Source organism: Tachypleus tridentatus, chromosome 10, assembly GCF_004210375.1.
Source record: "Tachypleus tridentatus isolate NWPU-2018 chromosome 10, ASM421037v1, whole genome shotgun sequence".
NCBI lineage: Eukaryota > Metazoa > Arthropoda > Merostomata > Xiphosura > Limulidae > Tachypleus > Tachypleus tridentatus.
In genome coordinates, this window is record NC_134834.1 from 85,414,190 (window position 1) to 85,431,638 (window position 17,449).

Here is a 17,449-nt window from a genome sequence, read left to right on the forward strand (position 1 = left end):
TTAAATAAAGCAAAAGATAAAGTGCATAAAATTAATAAATAAACAAGAGTAGAAGTTACACTATGTAACACTAATACCTGAAACAGAATTATTCACTCTCAGGAACATTAAGATAATTTTCTCAAATTATATGATTATGCACATTTAAAGTCAGAACGTGAGCCTGTCTGCAGTGGTGGATGATGAATATTGCTTCTACCCAAATGTGTACTTAAAATGTTTAATGAGCTGGATAGATGGAAGGAACAACTGAAGTGGGAGGACATTAAAAAGTTAAACTCTTATAGAATTCTGAAATTATTTGTAGTAACTTTGGTTAAATAACATAATAATAATTAAATAGTTATTTTGCTAAATAAAAGTAAGACAGTCAAAGTTTTAACTTAAAGTTTAGTGGTGTAGCTTTTACTAAAATGTTAATATAGGCTTGGTATGTGTAACAGTACTTTTGGTTCAGGTATATTTTAAATTGCTTGTAAATAGTAAAACAGAATAAAAAAATGTTTTATTAAATAAATATAATATAAAAATCAGTTTACTGTCTCTTGTTATTTTAAAAATTAGCTTGTTTACTTGAAGTTAGAGCCATTAGTTTAAATTCAGCTTATAGATATATAGGTTATAATATAAATCAGACTAAATACAATTTAATACTAACATTAAAAATAGTTAGTTCTAATAAATTAAGTTCTCTTTTTATGTTCTATGTAATCAGAGATAAACTTTATTATTTTATTGTGAAGACAGAGTACTGATAAAAAAAATTATATAATTAGTTCTTAAATTATTAGCCTTAACAATAACAGTGTTTAAAACTTGATTCTAGCATTCACAGTTTGTTAGGTGTAATGGGTGCAATGAGAGGGTTTTATTTGAGAACTCAAGAATGGCATGTACTTTTAAGAAATCTAGTGATGAAGATGTGCAATTTTTATGTAGAGTCTGTAAGTTAGAGGAAAAGTTTAAGGCTATCCTAATTAAAGTAGAAATAATAGTGTGAGAAATGACAACAGAATTTCAGCTTAAGCTTTTACATACATGGAAAACATCTGCTAACAAAAGGATGTGGATGATAAGGACCTTATCGATATTGGTGATTCCCTGACAAGGCATGTGTATAGAATATTCTGCAAGGTAAATAGGAAGAAGTCTATTTGTTTTGGAATTAAGCACAAAGCTATACAATGTGTTATCTGTGCTCTGCCCACCAAGGGTATCAAAATCCAGTTTCTAGCAGTGTGAGTCTGCTGACATACTGCTATGCCACTGGAGGTAAATAGAGAGAAAAGAATCATATTATACTGCCATTTCTCCTGGTAGAGGATATAACTGACATAGCAGGAGATATAATAAAGGGGGCTAGCAGAATTGCTGTTTTTTTGTGGTGACTGTAGAGGCTAATGATGTAGGAAAACGTAGGTCAGAGCAACTAATTAATATGTACAAAGGGTTGATAAGAGAATTTAAAGAAAAAAGCCATAAACTGATAGTCAGGAATACTGCCCAGAATTAAATGTTGGGATGAAGTTATAAGTAGGTCACTAAAGCTAAATCCTTGACTTAGGCTAGTATTTAAGGATGAGTAAATATTTAAGATATATTTTATTCTCTACCATGAGAAAAGTTAACCTGTGAATAATATCCATAAAAATTTTAATCCTATTTTTATGTTTAAATCTCCAGGAAAATTCTTATTTGATTATTTGACTTTGTAGATAAGTCATAAATCAAAATAAAATCAATTGAATAATTTTTAACAAATCTTTCTAAAATGCATGAAACTTGTATCTATGAAAGCATGAACTTTTACTTCTGTGAATCCAACATCTGGAACACAAATATTAAGTGTATATATTTCATAAAAACTAAATTTTAATAAATAATATTTCTCAATAAAATATCAATTCTTGTAGTTCAGGAAAAAATACTTGCTTATATCAAAAAATAAGTTACTTTGGTTTTCTCTGAAGCTTAACCCTCGTGCCATGGGTATCCTTTACTGCTTCATACAAAAGTTTAGTGTCTTTCATTAAAAAAATTATAAAACTACTTTCTGTTTACATTACACCAATTAGTATAACATAAAATCTTAGCTAATAATCCATATTTTAATAGTATACAAGTGTTAAGTTCTCAATTCTTCAAGGCAATATTTAAAAAAATGTTTAAATTCCCATAGTATGACACACATTACACATTTTCTCTGGGCATCTCTCATCTCTAGTTTATCCACCATCCCTCCAAGAAGTATGAAATTAAAGGTAAATTAATCATTACAAATTGTCATTGCTCAGACAGGTCATATTTTTTTTATAGCATTTTCAATTTTGTTTGGTTACAGAACTATCGAATAGAAAATCGATTCCCTCCTGTCACATTCACCTATCACAGGATTTGTTAATAACTCTCTCTTATACTTAATTACATATTACATATAGAAAGTCAAAGTTTTCATTTATCAAATGATGAAAAATTTTGTGTTCTAAACACATAATAGTCAGTACTGTTCAGAGAATATGATTTGTTCCTGTGAAAAAGTTAAAGACTAGTTTGTAATGGCTCTTGTTACATAATTAGAATGAAAGACAAATTTTGAGAGTTATGGAAAACTGTCTACATTTTGTATGTTATGAGAGTTATGGAAAACTGTCTGCATTTTGTATGTTATGAGAGTTATGGAAAACTGTTTACGTTTCGTATGTTTTTAGTCTATGTTCTTGTACATTACTCAATTAAATAAAAGTCATTTAGTTCATTACTACCATTAATATAAGAACTGGGATGAGGTGTCTTCAACAATCAAAAGCATGAAAGAAGATTCAGTCAGTACTTTATTTCCTGTTTTTCATGTTTATTATTAAAGTAATGGGTAGAGAAAATAACAGTCAGAATATAAAATTTTAGTGAAACAAAAATGTTAGAAGTGTTTTTAGGAGGATTTAGGAGTTACGTAAAGGTGTGTGTGTTTTTCTTATAACAAAGCCACATCAGGCTATCTGCTGCATCTACCGGGGGGAATCAAACCCAATTTTAGCATTGTAAATGGAAAGAATTACTGCTGTTCCAGCAGGGAACTAATACAAAGAAAATTTGAGATTTCTGGAGATAAGGAAAAGTATTTTTAAACTTAATATTAATCATGAACAAATCTTCTATTTTGTTAAGAGTACTTCACTAAAAACATGATTGTTTTGTAGCTGAAAAACTTGTAAGGTTGTCTCTTTGAAAGATTGACAAATTTTGTAAAGATATATACACTATACCGAAAGTTAGAAGTACTAAATCTATTAAACACTCTAAACAAGTACATATAGGTCACATGGTCAGTCAAACTGACCAACCCCATGTTGACAGAGTTAAACCAGTAGACACAAAAATCTTATTCAATAGCAACAACCAATATAACCTAAGCAAACCCAAGCCATCTGAGTTCTATACTACTGTCATATATTAGTTAGAAAGGGAGAAATATGTATATGGTTTTAAGATTTTACAATTTCTTTTTAATTTGTAAAATAGAATTAATATAAAGTAGAAGAAAAAACTAAGTGCCTTGTTATAATGAAAAAAAAGATAAATATACTTTAATTTGGTCAAAATAATGGGAACATGTCAAATGTTTGTGAAAAAAATAAAATTTTTAACCTTTTGACATCTGTTACAACTTCAAAAAAAATGTGGTTTGGTTTATTCATTTTAGCACAAAGTTACATAATTGGCTGTGCTTTGTCAACCAGTGTGAACAGAACTGAGAATTTTTAGCATGCTAGTAAGTCCATAAATATATACTATTGACACACAGGAGGACTTAAAACAAGTAATAATGGCAATAAATTGTTGTGTATAAATGAGTTGTTTTCTTTTTTATGTGAATATTGAAAAAAAACTCAAATGTATGGGGACAAATAATAAACACGCAACAAAATTAAGCAATGAACATTTTGGAAAACTCAGCATTACAGTTAAAACATATAAAGCAGTAACCCACTACCACCACCACAAATTTTTTTTTGTAAGAAGAAACTGAAACGTGACAGTAAACCATGATATCTTATAACAATATTAAACTAAATCTCAAGTGTCTGAAATGTGTTATACAATCACACATACACAAAGAAACATACCAGACTATTCTTTTTTTGAAAAAGCCTCTTAAAACAGAAAATTCAATATATGCATGTGTTGTTCTGCTGTATCACAGCTGAAATATACACATTATAAAAACTTTAATTAATGCTTAAGACAGCAAGTAAGTAACACAAAGAATATTAAAAATACACAAATATGACAGACAAATGTAATGTGTACACTTCAGTTCTCACCTTGTAAAACTTCATCTGGCAATACTAGAAACAGAAATATAAATAACAATTAAAGATATACAAATAAAGTGTTCTAGAATTAGTAAGGACAAAAACTTGTCAGAGTTCTCTATTATGTTATTGCCTATACTAGTACTGTATTCAAAACTTAAAATCATAATATCTGAAAGAACTATCTATTTTTATTATACAATAAATCATTTTTAAAAGACATTTTGTTTCTTAAAGTTATGTAAAAATTCAATACTTATCATAAAAAGTGTTGTTTTACTTCACGTTATAAACTTTGATAAAATTTTGGCAGTGAGAAGAATTTATGTATTTTTGATAATACAGATTTACTTATTTCTAAATATAAGAAGTAAATGATTGAAAACATTAATGCCTCAACATGTATACCACAAACTTCCATAACTTGACATCACAATATTAAGTGTTTACTACTAGTTCTCATTAAAAATGTATTCATATTACACCAAGATGTACTATTCATATCTTAGTACAGGGTATTCGGAAAGTCGCTATGCACAGTGACTTTCCGAACACCCTGTATAAAAGATGATGCATTGTGCGTGTACATATGTGTGTGAGCGTCCATTAACAACAGTTTACTGGAGAAATTTAGTGTGGTAGCTGGAAGCTGTCCAGTGGTGTAAACGGACTATTTTTACTTTAAGATTTCTATCCAAGAAAGGTGATTGAAAACAACCTAAGACAGGGAATATTTATACTTCTGGCTTTCAATTTATGGACACAGGTTCTTAAATTCTTAATAATTTAAATAAATCAGTTATTACATTCAGATAGCAAGATGTGTCATTAGCATATAGTAAAATGATTATGAATTTAATAACAAAAGAAAGAAAAATGTGGAACATTAATCTATCATCGTCCTTTACACAGAATACAAGTTTTCCTTTTTTATCAGATACCATACGTTAATAATAACAAAAAGGAAACGTGTAAACCTGGGTTAGAAAGTGCAACATCAGTTTCTCGTGCAATGTTGGCATCTCTTAATCCTTCCACTAATCTTTGGTATTCCTCTTTAAGCTTATTGGCATCTTGCTCTTTTAAACTGGGAAAAAAAACAAACCAAGTCATTTGTAAAACTTACATATTTTATTACATACAAGTGTAAGCAAACTATAAAAGTTTCATTACATATAAAATGAAACTATGTACATACTTAATTTTTTTTATTAAGTTATTTATTTCTACCAATCCTTCTCCTCCTTACTGACTGAATGATATTGTGTCAGTCTAAGTTTAGCAAGTTATTTGTTTCATATATTTTCTGAAACTCAGTAGTAAAATAACTATTAGCTTTCAAAACCACTTATCTTTAATACTGATCAATTAAAATCAAATTTACCTTTTTTAACCCTAAAATTGTGAATCAACCATACAGAAATTTCCAGGTTTCAGTAGCAACTTTTAATAAATATAAAACTCGGCATGATACAGAGTTTGATCTCTGGTTTGCAAAATGCAATGAAACTTTCGAAGTATTATTTTACTTTTGATAAAAGAGTCTTCCTTAGCAATCTTACATTTGTTCAACAGCATTATATTTTCAGCTTTGTTTTCAACATCTTCATGGCGTCTAGGACACGCTACACAATTAATAGAAACAATAAGTGTTATGACTTTTGTTATTTGGTATCTCATCATCCAATCAACCACATCTAACACAAAGTAGTTAGAATAAAAATAACAAAAGATATTAATCTTACTATTCCTTCTGATTTTCAGTTTTCTTATGTTCCTTCAATTTAGATTATAACATTTTTGGATGACATTTTCTAATTACTTTAAACAGAAACTAGAATCCCACAGAAAACACATACACAACATACGAATTTCATCTACATTATTCCACTAAACCATGCATTTAGTGTATGTTGAATAGTTTTACAACACTAATGTGTCTTTTTATAGGTAAATTACTTTCAAAAACAAAACGAGTTTTTCACAAAATATTGACACATGCTGGAGAAATAATTATTTTCAAAATGAATATTTCCCTACAAAAGAAGAACAGGTGAAAATCTTCTGAAAGGCTTAATACTAAAATTATTACATTTAATGTTTTTTAATTATATGGTAAATACTGTGACAGTAAAAATGCCAGTACTTTCTGTATGATTGACTCCAGATTTTTGGGTAAAGATAAAAATCAATACACAAGTTTCTATAAAAATTCTTTGCTCATAGAATAAAACACATCATACTTACTCTTGTATTGTTTGAGTTAGCACCTGAATGTTGTTCTGGCATCGTTCTATTACTCTTCTGCTGATAGTCACACTCATGGACTCAATACAAACATTATCTTGAAGTTTAAACAGGAAAAAATCAATTTGAATTTTATCATATATATAAAGATATAACAGAAGAGTAATAGTAATGTACCATACTCTTCTGTAATAAGCATTATAAACTTCACAATTATACAAATTTTGAAAAATATGTAATAACTACAAATTTTTATTTAAAAAATGTTGAAATATTAATACAAAAATTGATATTTCATGGATTTAATAAAATAACTAAATAAAATTATTAAAATATCCTATGATAAATACAAGAATGTATTAAATAAATATAAAAAAGTAAAAATTAAGGAAATTTCACTGAAAGTTTCTGATAACTTTACTTAGTCGTTAATAAGGTCATTTAAACAACTTGGCACTAATTTATGTGGATGAACACCTTATCACATATACAGGTTTGTTTAGAGTCTGAAAATTGATAGCTACACTGGACTTAATGGATGTTGGTGGGGAGTTATACTAGTTAGTTTCAATAACTGGCTGGGGCCCTTTATACTACTATAATTTCTTTACTGGGCTATTAATTAGTACCTTACCACCATAATGGAGGTTGGAATGCCAACTTCAGGAGGTAAATTTATTTAACTTACTTATTCCCAAGTGATAATACCTTATTATTATTGTTTTATTTATTATTTATTTTTATTTTATTTTAAACTTTGGAAAGCAGTCACATTTTCACAACTGTCTGCAGACATGAAGGGTGATATAAATGTGGGACATTGCAGGCTTGAGCACCCACATCTCGCCCTCCTAATTATTTCTATTTCTTTGATTATCTTATTATTTAATTGTTCTTCATGTGAGACTACCAAATAAGGGTTAAGAATGATAAACAGTATATCACAACCACAATGTGGGCCCTACTTCCTCAGTCACCTCCAAAACGTAGGGTACATTTTATATCCCACATTATAGCCTGTACCCTGGGGATCTTTTCAATTTGTACAGCATATTTTATTTTTGTTTGTAGCAAAATATTTATATGTGTAAATATATAAATACATACCAATGTTATGAGCTTCATCAAAAACAACAACTGAATTTCTGGACAATTCTTTTGAAACAAGATCAGCTATCTTCGGGTCCAATAAATAGTGATAACTGTACACAATCACATTAGCATGAGTTATCTGCAAAGAACAAAGTTGTCATAATAACTGTATAGAATGATATTAGTGAGAGTTACCTGTGAGAAACAAAATCATAATTTTAACTGTACAAAATTACATTAGCATGAGTTATCTGCAAGGAACAAAGTTGTCATAATAACTGTATAGAATGATGTTTGTGAGAGTTACCTGTGAGAAACAAAATCATAATTTAACTGTACAGAATTACATTAGCATGAGCTATATGCAAGGAACAAAGTTGTCATAATAACTGTATAGAATGATGTTAGTGTGAGTTACCTGCGAAGAACAAAATCATAATTATAACTGTACAGAATTACATTAGCATGAGTTATTTGCAAGGAACAAAGTTGTCATAATAACTGTATAGAATGATGTTAGTGTGAGTTACCTGCGAAGAACAAAATCATAATTATAACTGTACAAAATTACATTAGCATGAGTTATATGCAAGGAACAAAGTTGTCATAATAACTGTATAGAATGATGTTAGTGTGAGTTACCTGCGAAGAACAAAATCATAATTATAACTGTACAGAATTACATTAGCATGAGTTATTTGCAAGGAACAAAGTCATAGTGGTCATAGTCATGCTAGTATTAGTTATCTTGAAGAATCAAACTCACTGTAGTAACTTAGCATAGTTATATTAACACAAGTTGCCTGCACAGAACAATGATTGTGTTAACTGTACACAATCACACTAACATGAGTTATCAACAAGACACATTCCTAGTAGTAACTGTACACAATCATGTTAGCAAGAGTTATCTCGTAGGAGGTCACTGTGGTTAACTATACAAAATCACCTCAGCACAAGTCACCTGCATGAAAAAAGAAGCAACTGTGGTAACTTTCTGGATTCTAACATGTCTAACAATCCAATATAAAAATTATTCTCAATGGTATAAATGTAAAACTACATATTAAATTTAATTTTTTTTTCACTTCCTGGTACAATATGTAGTAGTGTACAAAATTATTAGAATACCTCGACAACTGTCAATTTACGAGCCATACTTACAAAACAGTCTTTAATTTTTTTTCTATATAATTTACCTTGTAATTATTGTCAAATAATCTCAAAGGACACTATTACAAAATTAGTATACAACTGATGACTAATTTTTTTATTCTAATGTTTAGTGTGGCCATCTATGGCATCAGCAACAGCTTGGGCAATATTGTGGTATTGTTTCAATGTATTTTATCAGTGTAATTTGATTCAACATTTCTTGAAACCAAGTCCAAAGTTTATCTTGAAGAATTAGTACTTGTGTCAGTCAAATTAACCTTGTTGATGTCCATGATGTAATTTAAATTGATAGATCAGCTTAAAATTTTCCTATCACAGAAAATGGGTACTTTTGGTTGTGATTCTATAAAATACAGTATTTTAAAACATTACAGAGCACCCAATTTGCTAAATTGTTGGCATAAGCTTTTCCTTCTGCAGCCTCTCACTGACTCTTTAGTGAATATGTGCCTGTAGGTAAGAACCAAATAGTTAAAACAAACATGTATGTTCAAAGTAATTTGTGCCACTGTTACAAAGATAAGTGTTATTTTTCAGAACTTACTCCCTGCTAACTTTTTTGGGGGCAGTGAAGACTTTCTTGATTTTACTCTTTTTCCAGTGGACACATTTCTGTACCACTTCTGAGACAATACTAACTTTATTTGTGCCTACCTCATTGATGTCATTAGCAGTTTTATTTTTTGTTTTTTTCAGAACTGTTTTTAATATTAAAATATCTAGTAGGCTTTTGTCTCTGTCCCTTATCTCATTTATGATATGTCTTCCTGTATCTTTCCAATGTTTATTTTACATTACTTGGTGAAGAGCCAATGGATTTTTGCAATTTTTATTAAATTCCAACCCACACTTTGTAAATGTTTGACCACAATTCCATCAAAGATTACTAACTCTCTCTCTTTTGACATTTAAGGACAACACATCGCAGTAGCTATACCAAACACCGTTTTTGCAAAATAAAAAGGGGGAAAAAATTATCCCTTATACACCTCCAGAAAAAAATATGTAGTAAAAATCTCAAATATTTGTCAGTGAAGACTGGTAGACAACCTAAAGGAAATCATATATTACAGTACTGCAGCACTTTGTATTTAGATTAGACATCTTGAACAAAGTTTTAAAATATAATCATTTGTGTTTCTTTTCTCTCCAAATGTTAAATCAACTAAATGTGCGATTCATTATGTAAGAAAATCAATAATTTTCCTATTATGATGTTCCCTACCATTTTATATTTCTGTGGCTTTATTTCATACACACAACAAATCAATACTACAGGAGATGTTCTAATAAGTTTGCACTCTACTTTATATGCCCCCTACATCTAAACTGATTGTCAACTTTTCATTAACAGCTTCACTAATCATTTAAAAAGACAATATTCCTCTAATTATACACAATCTTCCTATGTAACAAGGTTGATTAACACTCAATGTACTATGCAATTTTTAGCAAAAGCCCAGTTGCAGAAAAAATCTGAAAGACTACTGTTACTTCTCAAGAAAGGTTTCTGAAATCTGTTTTTCCCATCATCATACAGTTGCTAGCCACCTAACAATGAATGGCAGGTTTTTGGTCCACAGCAAATTAAGTGGTTTAGTCAGACAAAAGTTGCATTACAACTAAAACTGGGCATATTCATACACAACAAAAAATATAAACATATTATTTTAATGCTGTAAAATACTTAAATTGTGTATTTTATTTTAGAATGGCACTCTGAAAACACAGGAGGTGTGCAAAAATCAGCTTAGCTAATAACTTTAATTTCTTTAATTATTGTTTCAAAAGTTTCTTCACAACTTACTGGATTTGTTTTATAAAATTTGCATTAAGTCATACAAAACAGCTATTTATGAGAGCTTGGAAATAAATTTAAAAAAAGAGTATATAAGTCTTCTTGTTAATGTAGTGGGTCAAATTACCATGGCTTCAACAGGAGAAAAACTATATTAACAGTGATTAGTTACAATTTCTGAATTAGAGTAAAATATGAGTGTATATACATGTCAAATACACTATATCCAGTAAAAAATGAGTGTATATTTCATGCCAAATACACTATATCCAGAGACAAGCTTTTTTGCCCAATAACATAGCTCTTTATGTTGGCTAGAATACAACAGACACAGTAATGGTTGAGAAGTTTTCTTTATATTCATATTCAATGACTAAATATGAGTAAATAGTAACTATAAACAAATCTTCTAGATTGATGAAATAGATTAAGTTTGAAAGATATATGGTTAAAAATTATTCACAGAAATGCTTCGTAATATATTTTAAAAATATTAAAGGATCAGTTCCAATAAGAGCCATTTATGTGTCTGAAATACAGTGAACTATAAAGTAATGAAAAAGGAAGCAATAAGTGGTGTTTACGCCAGTACCGATGCCACTCTGACACCGAGAAAATCAGTATAAATATTTATCCAATGTGTTTGTTAATGTGAGGCACACACTATCAATACAGCATCTATTTCCTCACAACATCAGTCATTTACACACAAAAAAAGTAGAATTTAACATCGATCAAAGTCTTTTGCACAATACTCTGTAAAAAAAAAAGTGTCATATATGAAAACAAAGGTGGCACGTTCATTTTCTGAAAGAAGAATGACAATAAACATGTAGTCACAAATGTTAAAACAATGTGACATTAAACATTCATGCAATAAAATAACAAAATGCAAAATAGAATATAAAGTAGTGGTGCAAACTCACCAAATTAAAATAATTTTCTTAATAAAACAAGAAACATATATCTTCTGAAGTTCATAATACTGTGACACATAATATTCATCATCTTTATTTTTCAAGATCGAATAGTAGATATGCCTAAGTATGGAAAAATGTAACATTGGTTCACCAACACCCAGTTTTTGGATGTATTCAAGATCCCATCACTGGCACAACAGTGTAGAGAAGTAGTTCTGATGAACAAGGTTCATGACAAAGTAACTGTAGAGCTGTATGTTTCTTATCTCTATGTACGTTTTTAATCACATCGTGGCTTCACACTCAATACAGTTGTGCTTCCAGCAGGTCATGTGTATAACACTGATATTTCATGCAAGTTTTTCCATTAATAGCACCACTAAATAAAGGTGTTTATGTAGTTGGTACAGGTCAGGCAATAAAATATAACTCATTAATTGGAAAACATATTACAGCAAAAAACAACCTTCATCAGGACTTGTCCTTTAGCATAAAGACTAAATATAATAAGTACAATGCATGCTTTTATCAACGTGTTAACACACCTAATCAAAACTCTCTGTAAAATGAAAATATATTTTAATACCTACAGCATGACGTGCAATAAAATATGGGCACCACCCATGTTTTTTTCCATATTCTTTCAAATCATCCTGAAAAAAAAAGAAAATCCTCTAATACATACAACAATAAAATACACATGTTTTGCTCATACAGGCTTTCACATACAAATTATAAATAATGCACACCTTGAAAAATCCTATTATGAATAAACATATCAAAGATTAAAACTACAGTCACAATGCTCTAAAAAAATTATAAAAATGAATTATTGACAGTTCTTAAATATCAATTATATCTTCTTATTTTAATAATATTTTACCATTTAAATACTATGGTTTAAACAGTTAGAACAGAAAAAGTACAAATACAAATTTCTTTGATACAGTTTATTAACCACTGTTTTGTTGGTGGATATAGTACTTCGTTGTAATAATTACAACAGTAGTAATGCACACATACATGAACAAACTGTAGCATTATAAATAACTATAGCTCTATTTAAATAAATATTACCAATACATAATTACAGTAAATGAAATGGAAGTGTTAACTTTCTCTTACACATTTTACCTATTAATAATAAATTTCAAAAATTAATAATGCTAACAGTTCAACACCTCAGTTCCTGTTGCTTCAACATTACAAAAGATTAAACAAAACGTACTAAACCTGTTAGATTCGTATTAACAACATATTTTTATAATAGTGCTAGACATTATTACCACACGTACATTTCTTTATCAATTACAACTTGAAATTTATGTTGAAAACAACTGTACAAAATCACAAAATATCATTAAAATACTGTCAACTAAAAAATAATGTACATTTATAAACTGAAATACGTTTATATTTATGTAACTATTATCAGGTTTCAATAAGGAAAAAGGTGAAACTGGGTCATTCTTGTTTCTCCTCAGTAAAATTCCTTATAAATCTTATTTTAACACTGCTAGTGTACAATAACACTTTCATATACAACTTATAATGTTTACATTACAGTACAAAGCATTATTCATAAGTTTATACCAATCACATAAAATATTTCTCTTCAAATAAACAAACTGTAAATTACAAGGTAGTCCCTAATACTAGATATAATAGCCTAAACAAACTTGCACATGTTAATACATTAGTCATCAAAAACAAATCTTCAGTTAATATTACTTGTAAACAAACTTTATTACCATATATAAGCTAAACCAGTTTACTCAAAACAGCTGTAAAAAAAACTATAAAACTTACAAGGCTATAAATACCTGCTGGCAAAGGGTACTCTCTCCCATGAGCATCAAAAGACTAGAAAGAGATAACCCCAGTTAAAAACAGTAAATTAAAATATAATGTGTTTGTGATGAATTTAATTTAAAGAAAACAGAAGTGTGTAGGTAAAAGTCCAAAGAAACCTGACTTGCAGAAAATTCATTACCAAGTAAAATACTAATTTCCTACATATGAATATGTTTCGCTTTTTAGATCGTAAAATATGTCTCACAGAGATTACTTTGCACATACATTTATATACTGTAAAAGTAAGAATACAAATTTATTATTTCTAAACAATGCAGACTGACCAATACTAAAATCAGGAATACTGTGTAATATCATAAAATTCAGCTTTAAATATCTCAAACAGAGCTGAATTTATTCGTCTAGGCAATCATCTAGAAAACAAATAATTTATGGTGAGGTGAAAAGGCTACCAAGAATAACTTTCTAGAATTCCAACTCTCTCTCTTTGATTTCCTCAAAAGATAAAAATTTCCGCATTACCTATTCGGAAAATTAATCTCTACAACATTAGAGAAACACAAGTGGTATATTTTGTCAAAGGTCCCATAAAATACTCCATTAATATTTTGATAATTATTTGTAATATATATTTGATTGAACTGTTAATTTTTGATTTAAAATGCAATAAAATAATGTAAAAATAAGAGCCTCATATTTTCTCTTTAAACTGGACCTCAAAATCTCTGAAAATAAATCTGTCATGGAATTCTACCAAACTATTCTTAATCAGTAATAAACCACTATTAACAGAAAAATATTATCACAGACAAACACTGACTGTCCATTAATTGAATTGTTTTAATTATTAAATGTAATGTAAAAATAAAATTGGATTACAGATATTTTTTAATGAAAACATTTCAAGAGATTTATTAAAAACTAATAATACAGATACTAAAAGATATGTTTCTTTAAATTATATATACACTAATAATGACATTGTAAACAATTTATTTGTTGCATCAAATGTAAACAAGTTTTTACATTATAACTACATGTAAAAGTTACTTTGATAAACTACTATTTAAAACATAATTATTCATTCTCTGTTAAGTCAAAATTTTAAAACTGAAGTTGTACTGTGATAACATGCAGATAATAAATCCAAAATATATACTACAGACACTAATTTAAAGGTTGATAATAACAACTTTTTTAATGATGAAAATTTTCAAGATCAGTGAATCATGTTTTTGCAAATACTGCAAAACTATTTCTGGATGGAGGTATCACACTTACAACTAGTTTCTTTAAAATCAGTAGTACTTTTAAAAATAAAAACAAATTAAGCAATATTCATCTTACATGAAAGAAAGTTACAATTATACATAAAAAGCAGAGTAAAAAAGTGATTATACATCTGCTTTATTTAGAACACAATCCAGTTTCTAGCTCTTCTTTAAAACAATAATTAAATTGCTTTCATCTATCTTCATAATATTTTTGTTAATATCAACTGTATAATAATTTTTGCACTCCCTGTATATGAAGACATGTCAATTTTAAAATCATATTTATATATTTTATGTTTTAAGCTAACAACTTCCAGCTTGATGCCTTATCATACATCAGTTTTGATGTCTATTAACTCTCTTGCTACAGGCTCATCTGAATTGGCCACATTTGCAGCCCCCACACTGACCTTTACAGTTTACATACTATAACTTCTAATACGTTTTGACTATCTTCAGAACGTTTCACAATTTTTCAGTAATCATTAAAAGGCTTTTTCACACAAAAAAATCAGAATTTTTAATGAAGTATTTTCACAAACACTTCTCCATGAATATAATAGATTCAACTTATTGAATGCTCCAATTGCAAAGTGATTTTCAAGTTAAGACTTAAAATACTTTCCTTTATCTGAAATATCTTGCATTTCATTTGTGTAACCTCTAATACTTCCAAAATTAATTTCACACATTTTTGTTTCAGTAAAACTTTACATTTTATCTGTTATTTTCTGTACTTTAATAATTATATACAAGGTTGATCAATTTGATAAACCTTATAACAACCAAAAAAATTAAAATAAAACTTAATGACCCTATTATATTCTTTCTAGAATTACTTCAAAGTGCAACATGAAACTACATTTGTTTATCTTAAACATCCTTAAACTTGTAAGAGTATATATCTATTCATACTTAAATTTTATTGTTTTAATGCCCTTTAAACTATGTCTAATATTCATTTGGCAAATATGTAGCTCACATTACCCTATCAAATTACATAATGCATGGATTACTTGCAAGCATACCTCATGAAAACATTATTATTATTATTCTTTGTTTTAACCTAATCTAACCTAAAATGTTTATATTTTTTTATACTTTAGTCACTTTTATAATATTAACTGAAAATACACAAGGAAAACATGAAATAAAGCACTTACCCGTGTCAACTGTTGATGAAACTTAACCCTACTTTTTTATACCAATGGCATTACTGCACTGAATAATTTTTAATTAATCAAATAATGCACCAAAAAATAACATGGAAAAAGCAGACAATGTCCAATAACTATTGCTATTTTTCCAGCTATCTACTATGCAATAAGAGTCATTAAAAATTCAGGTAAGGTCTTGAATGTATTTCCCATAGGAATCAAGTTTGAACTGGAAGTAAATTACATAATTTTCTATACACATTGTACTATAACATATTATGGCTTTCTGTTGGTTAAAAATAATATAGAATTAAATATCAGAGCTATTGGCAAATTGTTAAAGAGAGGATGTTACAGATGGGCATGACAAGAGGGGTCTGAGTTTCTAGTTTATGGTTCTGTAACCAAATAAAATTGAAGGATATAAAATTATGCTCTGCATATGCAATAACAATATTATAATGTGTAATTTGCGTTCAATTTTGTACTTCTAAAAGAGGTGGTAAATAAATTAGAGAAGAGGAAATACCTAGAGAGTGAGTGTCACAATTTTCAGACTAGGGCAAACTGAGGTTTCTTTTTATAACACTGTCTTGAAATATTGAATTTATATTAAAATTTGGATTAGTAACTATGTTCTGATGCCAAGTTTGTTTGTATGTTATGAAAATAAATACTTTACTTAAATTCTGAATGTAATTCACTAAAATCTTTTGACATGCACAGAAATTGTTGCTAAATATTTTACTCTCTAAACACAAAAAATATCTAATACTTCATACCTCAAAGAAAGAGCATGAGTTGACAGAGGAATCTACACGAGCTTTTGAACGTTTATATGATGCAGTCAAACTGTAACATCTTCCATCTACAACCTTCCCATCTCTTTCTTTACTCACCTATCAATTTTATTCAAAGGGTATGAATAAATAAAATGAAAATAACGATATTTTAAATATATATGAAAATATTAAACACAAAAATATAGTAGCTAGAAACAATTTCTTTGTAATAGATAAATGTAAGACCAGTTTGTGTTTCCCTACAGCTTTCAGCAGTCTTAATATTAGCTATCTCGAGATTTAATAGATGGTTTTATTCAGAAATTTTAACTGTATTTACATTTGTTGTTGTTGTTAAACAAATTACAGATGTTACTTTTACTATATTGATGTTCACTTACATATCTGTTCATTTAATTTAGAAACACAATAAAATATTTTAATTACAGAAAAATTCCTCGTACAGAATTTTCTTAACTTAATTAAATACAGTTTCATAAATCCTCAGCTCAGTAATCAAATTATGATAAAACCGAGGAACTATTTTATAATAAAAATGCTTTGTCAATCTGACTACCACCCAAATTCCCTTGGAGCATAATACTGAATACAAGTAATCCATACAATCATGAGATAGTTCCATAAACATAGTTATATCTGTTTTATTAACATATTGAGTAAGAAGCTAAACATTTCCACTTGAGATAACAAACACAAGAACACAATGTTCATACACTACACTAAATGACAATCAAAGATTTACAACATGATGCCTGGTCTCACATCATGTATCATTTCTTATAGCACAAGAAATATTTTTCATTGTTAAATATGTATCTCACAAAATAATCAAAATTACACATAACTCACACTAA

The 17,449-nt window shown here is 28.5% G+C and overlaps 2 protein-coding genes across 6 annotated transcripts in view; one reads left to right on the plus strand and one right to left on the minus strand.

The window, feature by feature from the left end:
- mRpL14 (mitochondrial ribosomal protein L14) overlaps nucleotides 1-17,449 on the plus strand; it is a 131,219-nt gene that overhangs the window by 63,241 nt on the left and 50,529 nt on the right. The window lies entirely within an intron of this gene.
- Nucleotides 1-17,449, minus strand: part of Xpd (general transcription and DNA repair factor IIH helicase subunit Xpd) — a 67,556-nt gene that overhangs the window by 39,047 nt on the left and 11,060 nt on the right. For 4 of the 5 annotated variants that reach the window (XM_076462536.1, XM_076462532.1, XM_076462534.1 and 1 more), the window contains 7 exons: nucleotides 16,575-16,691; nucleotides 13,356-13,409; nucleotides 12,137-12,199; nucleotides 7,668-7,791; nucleotides 6,561-6,657; nucleotides 5,291-5,400; nucleotides 4,323-4,346 (listed from right to left, as the gene is read on the minus strand). In XM_076462536.1, the coding sequence (XP_076318651.1) occupies nucleotides 4,323-4,346; nucleotides 5,291-5,400; nucleotides 6,561-6,657; nucleotides 7,668-7,791; nucleotides 12,137-12,199; nucleotides 13,356-13,409; nucleotides 16,575-16,691 (589 nt within the window). The remainder of the gene's footprint in view (nucleotides 1-4,322; nucleotides 4,347-5,290; nucleotides 5,401-6,560; nucleotides 6,658-7,667; nucleotides 7,792-12,136; nucleotides 12,200-13,355; nucleotides 13,410-16,574; nucleotides 16,692-17,449) is intronic. The other variant, XM_076462535.1, reaches the window with a different exon arrangement.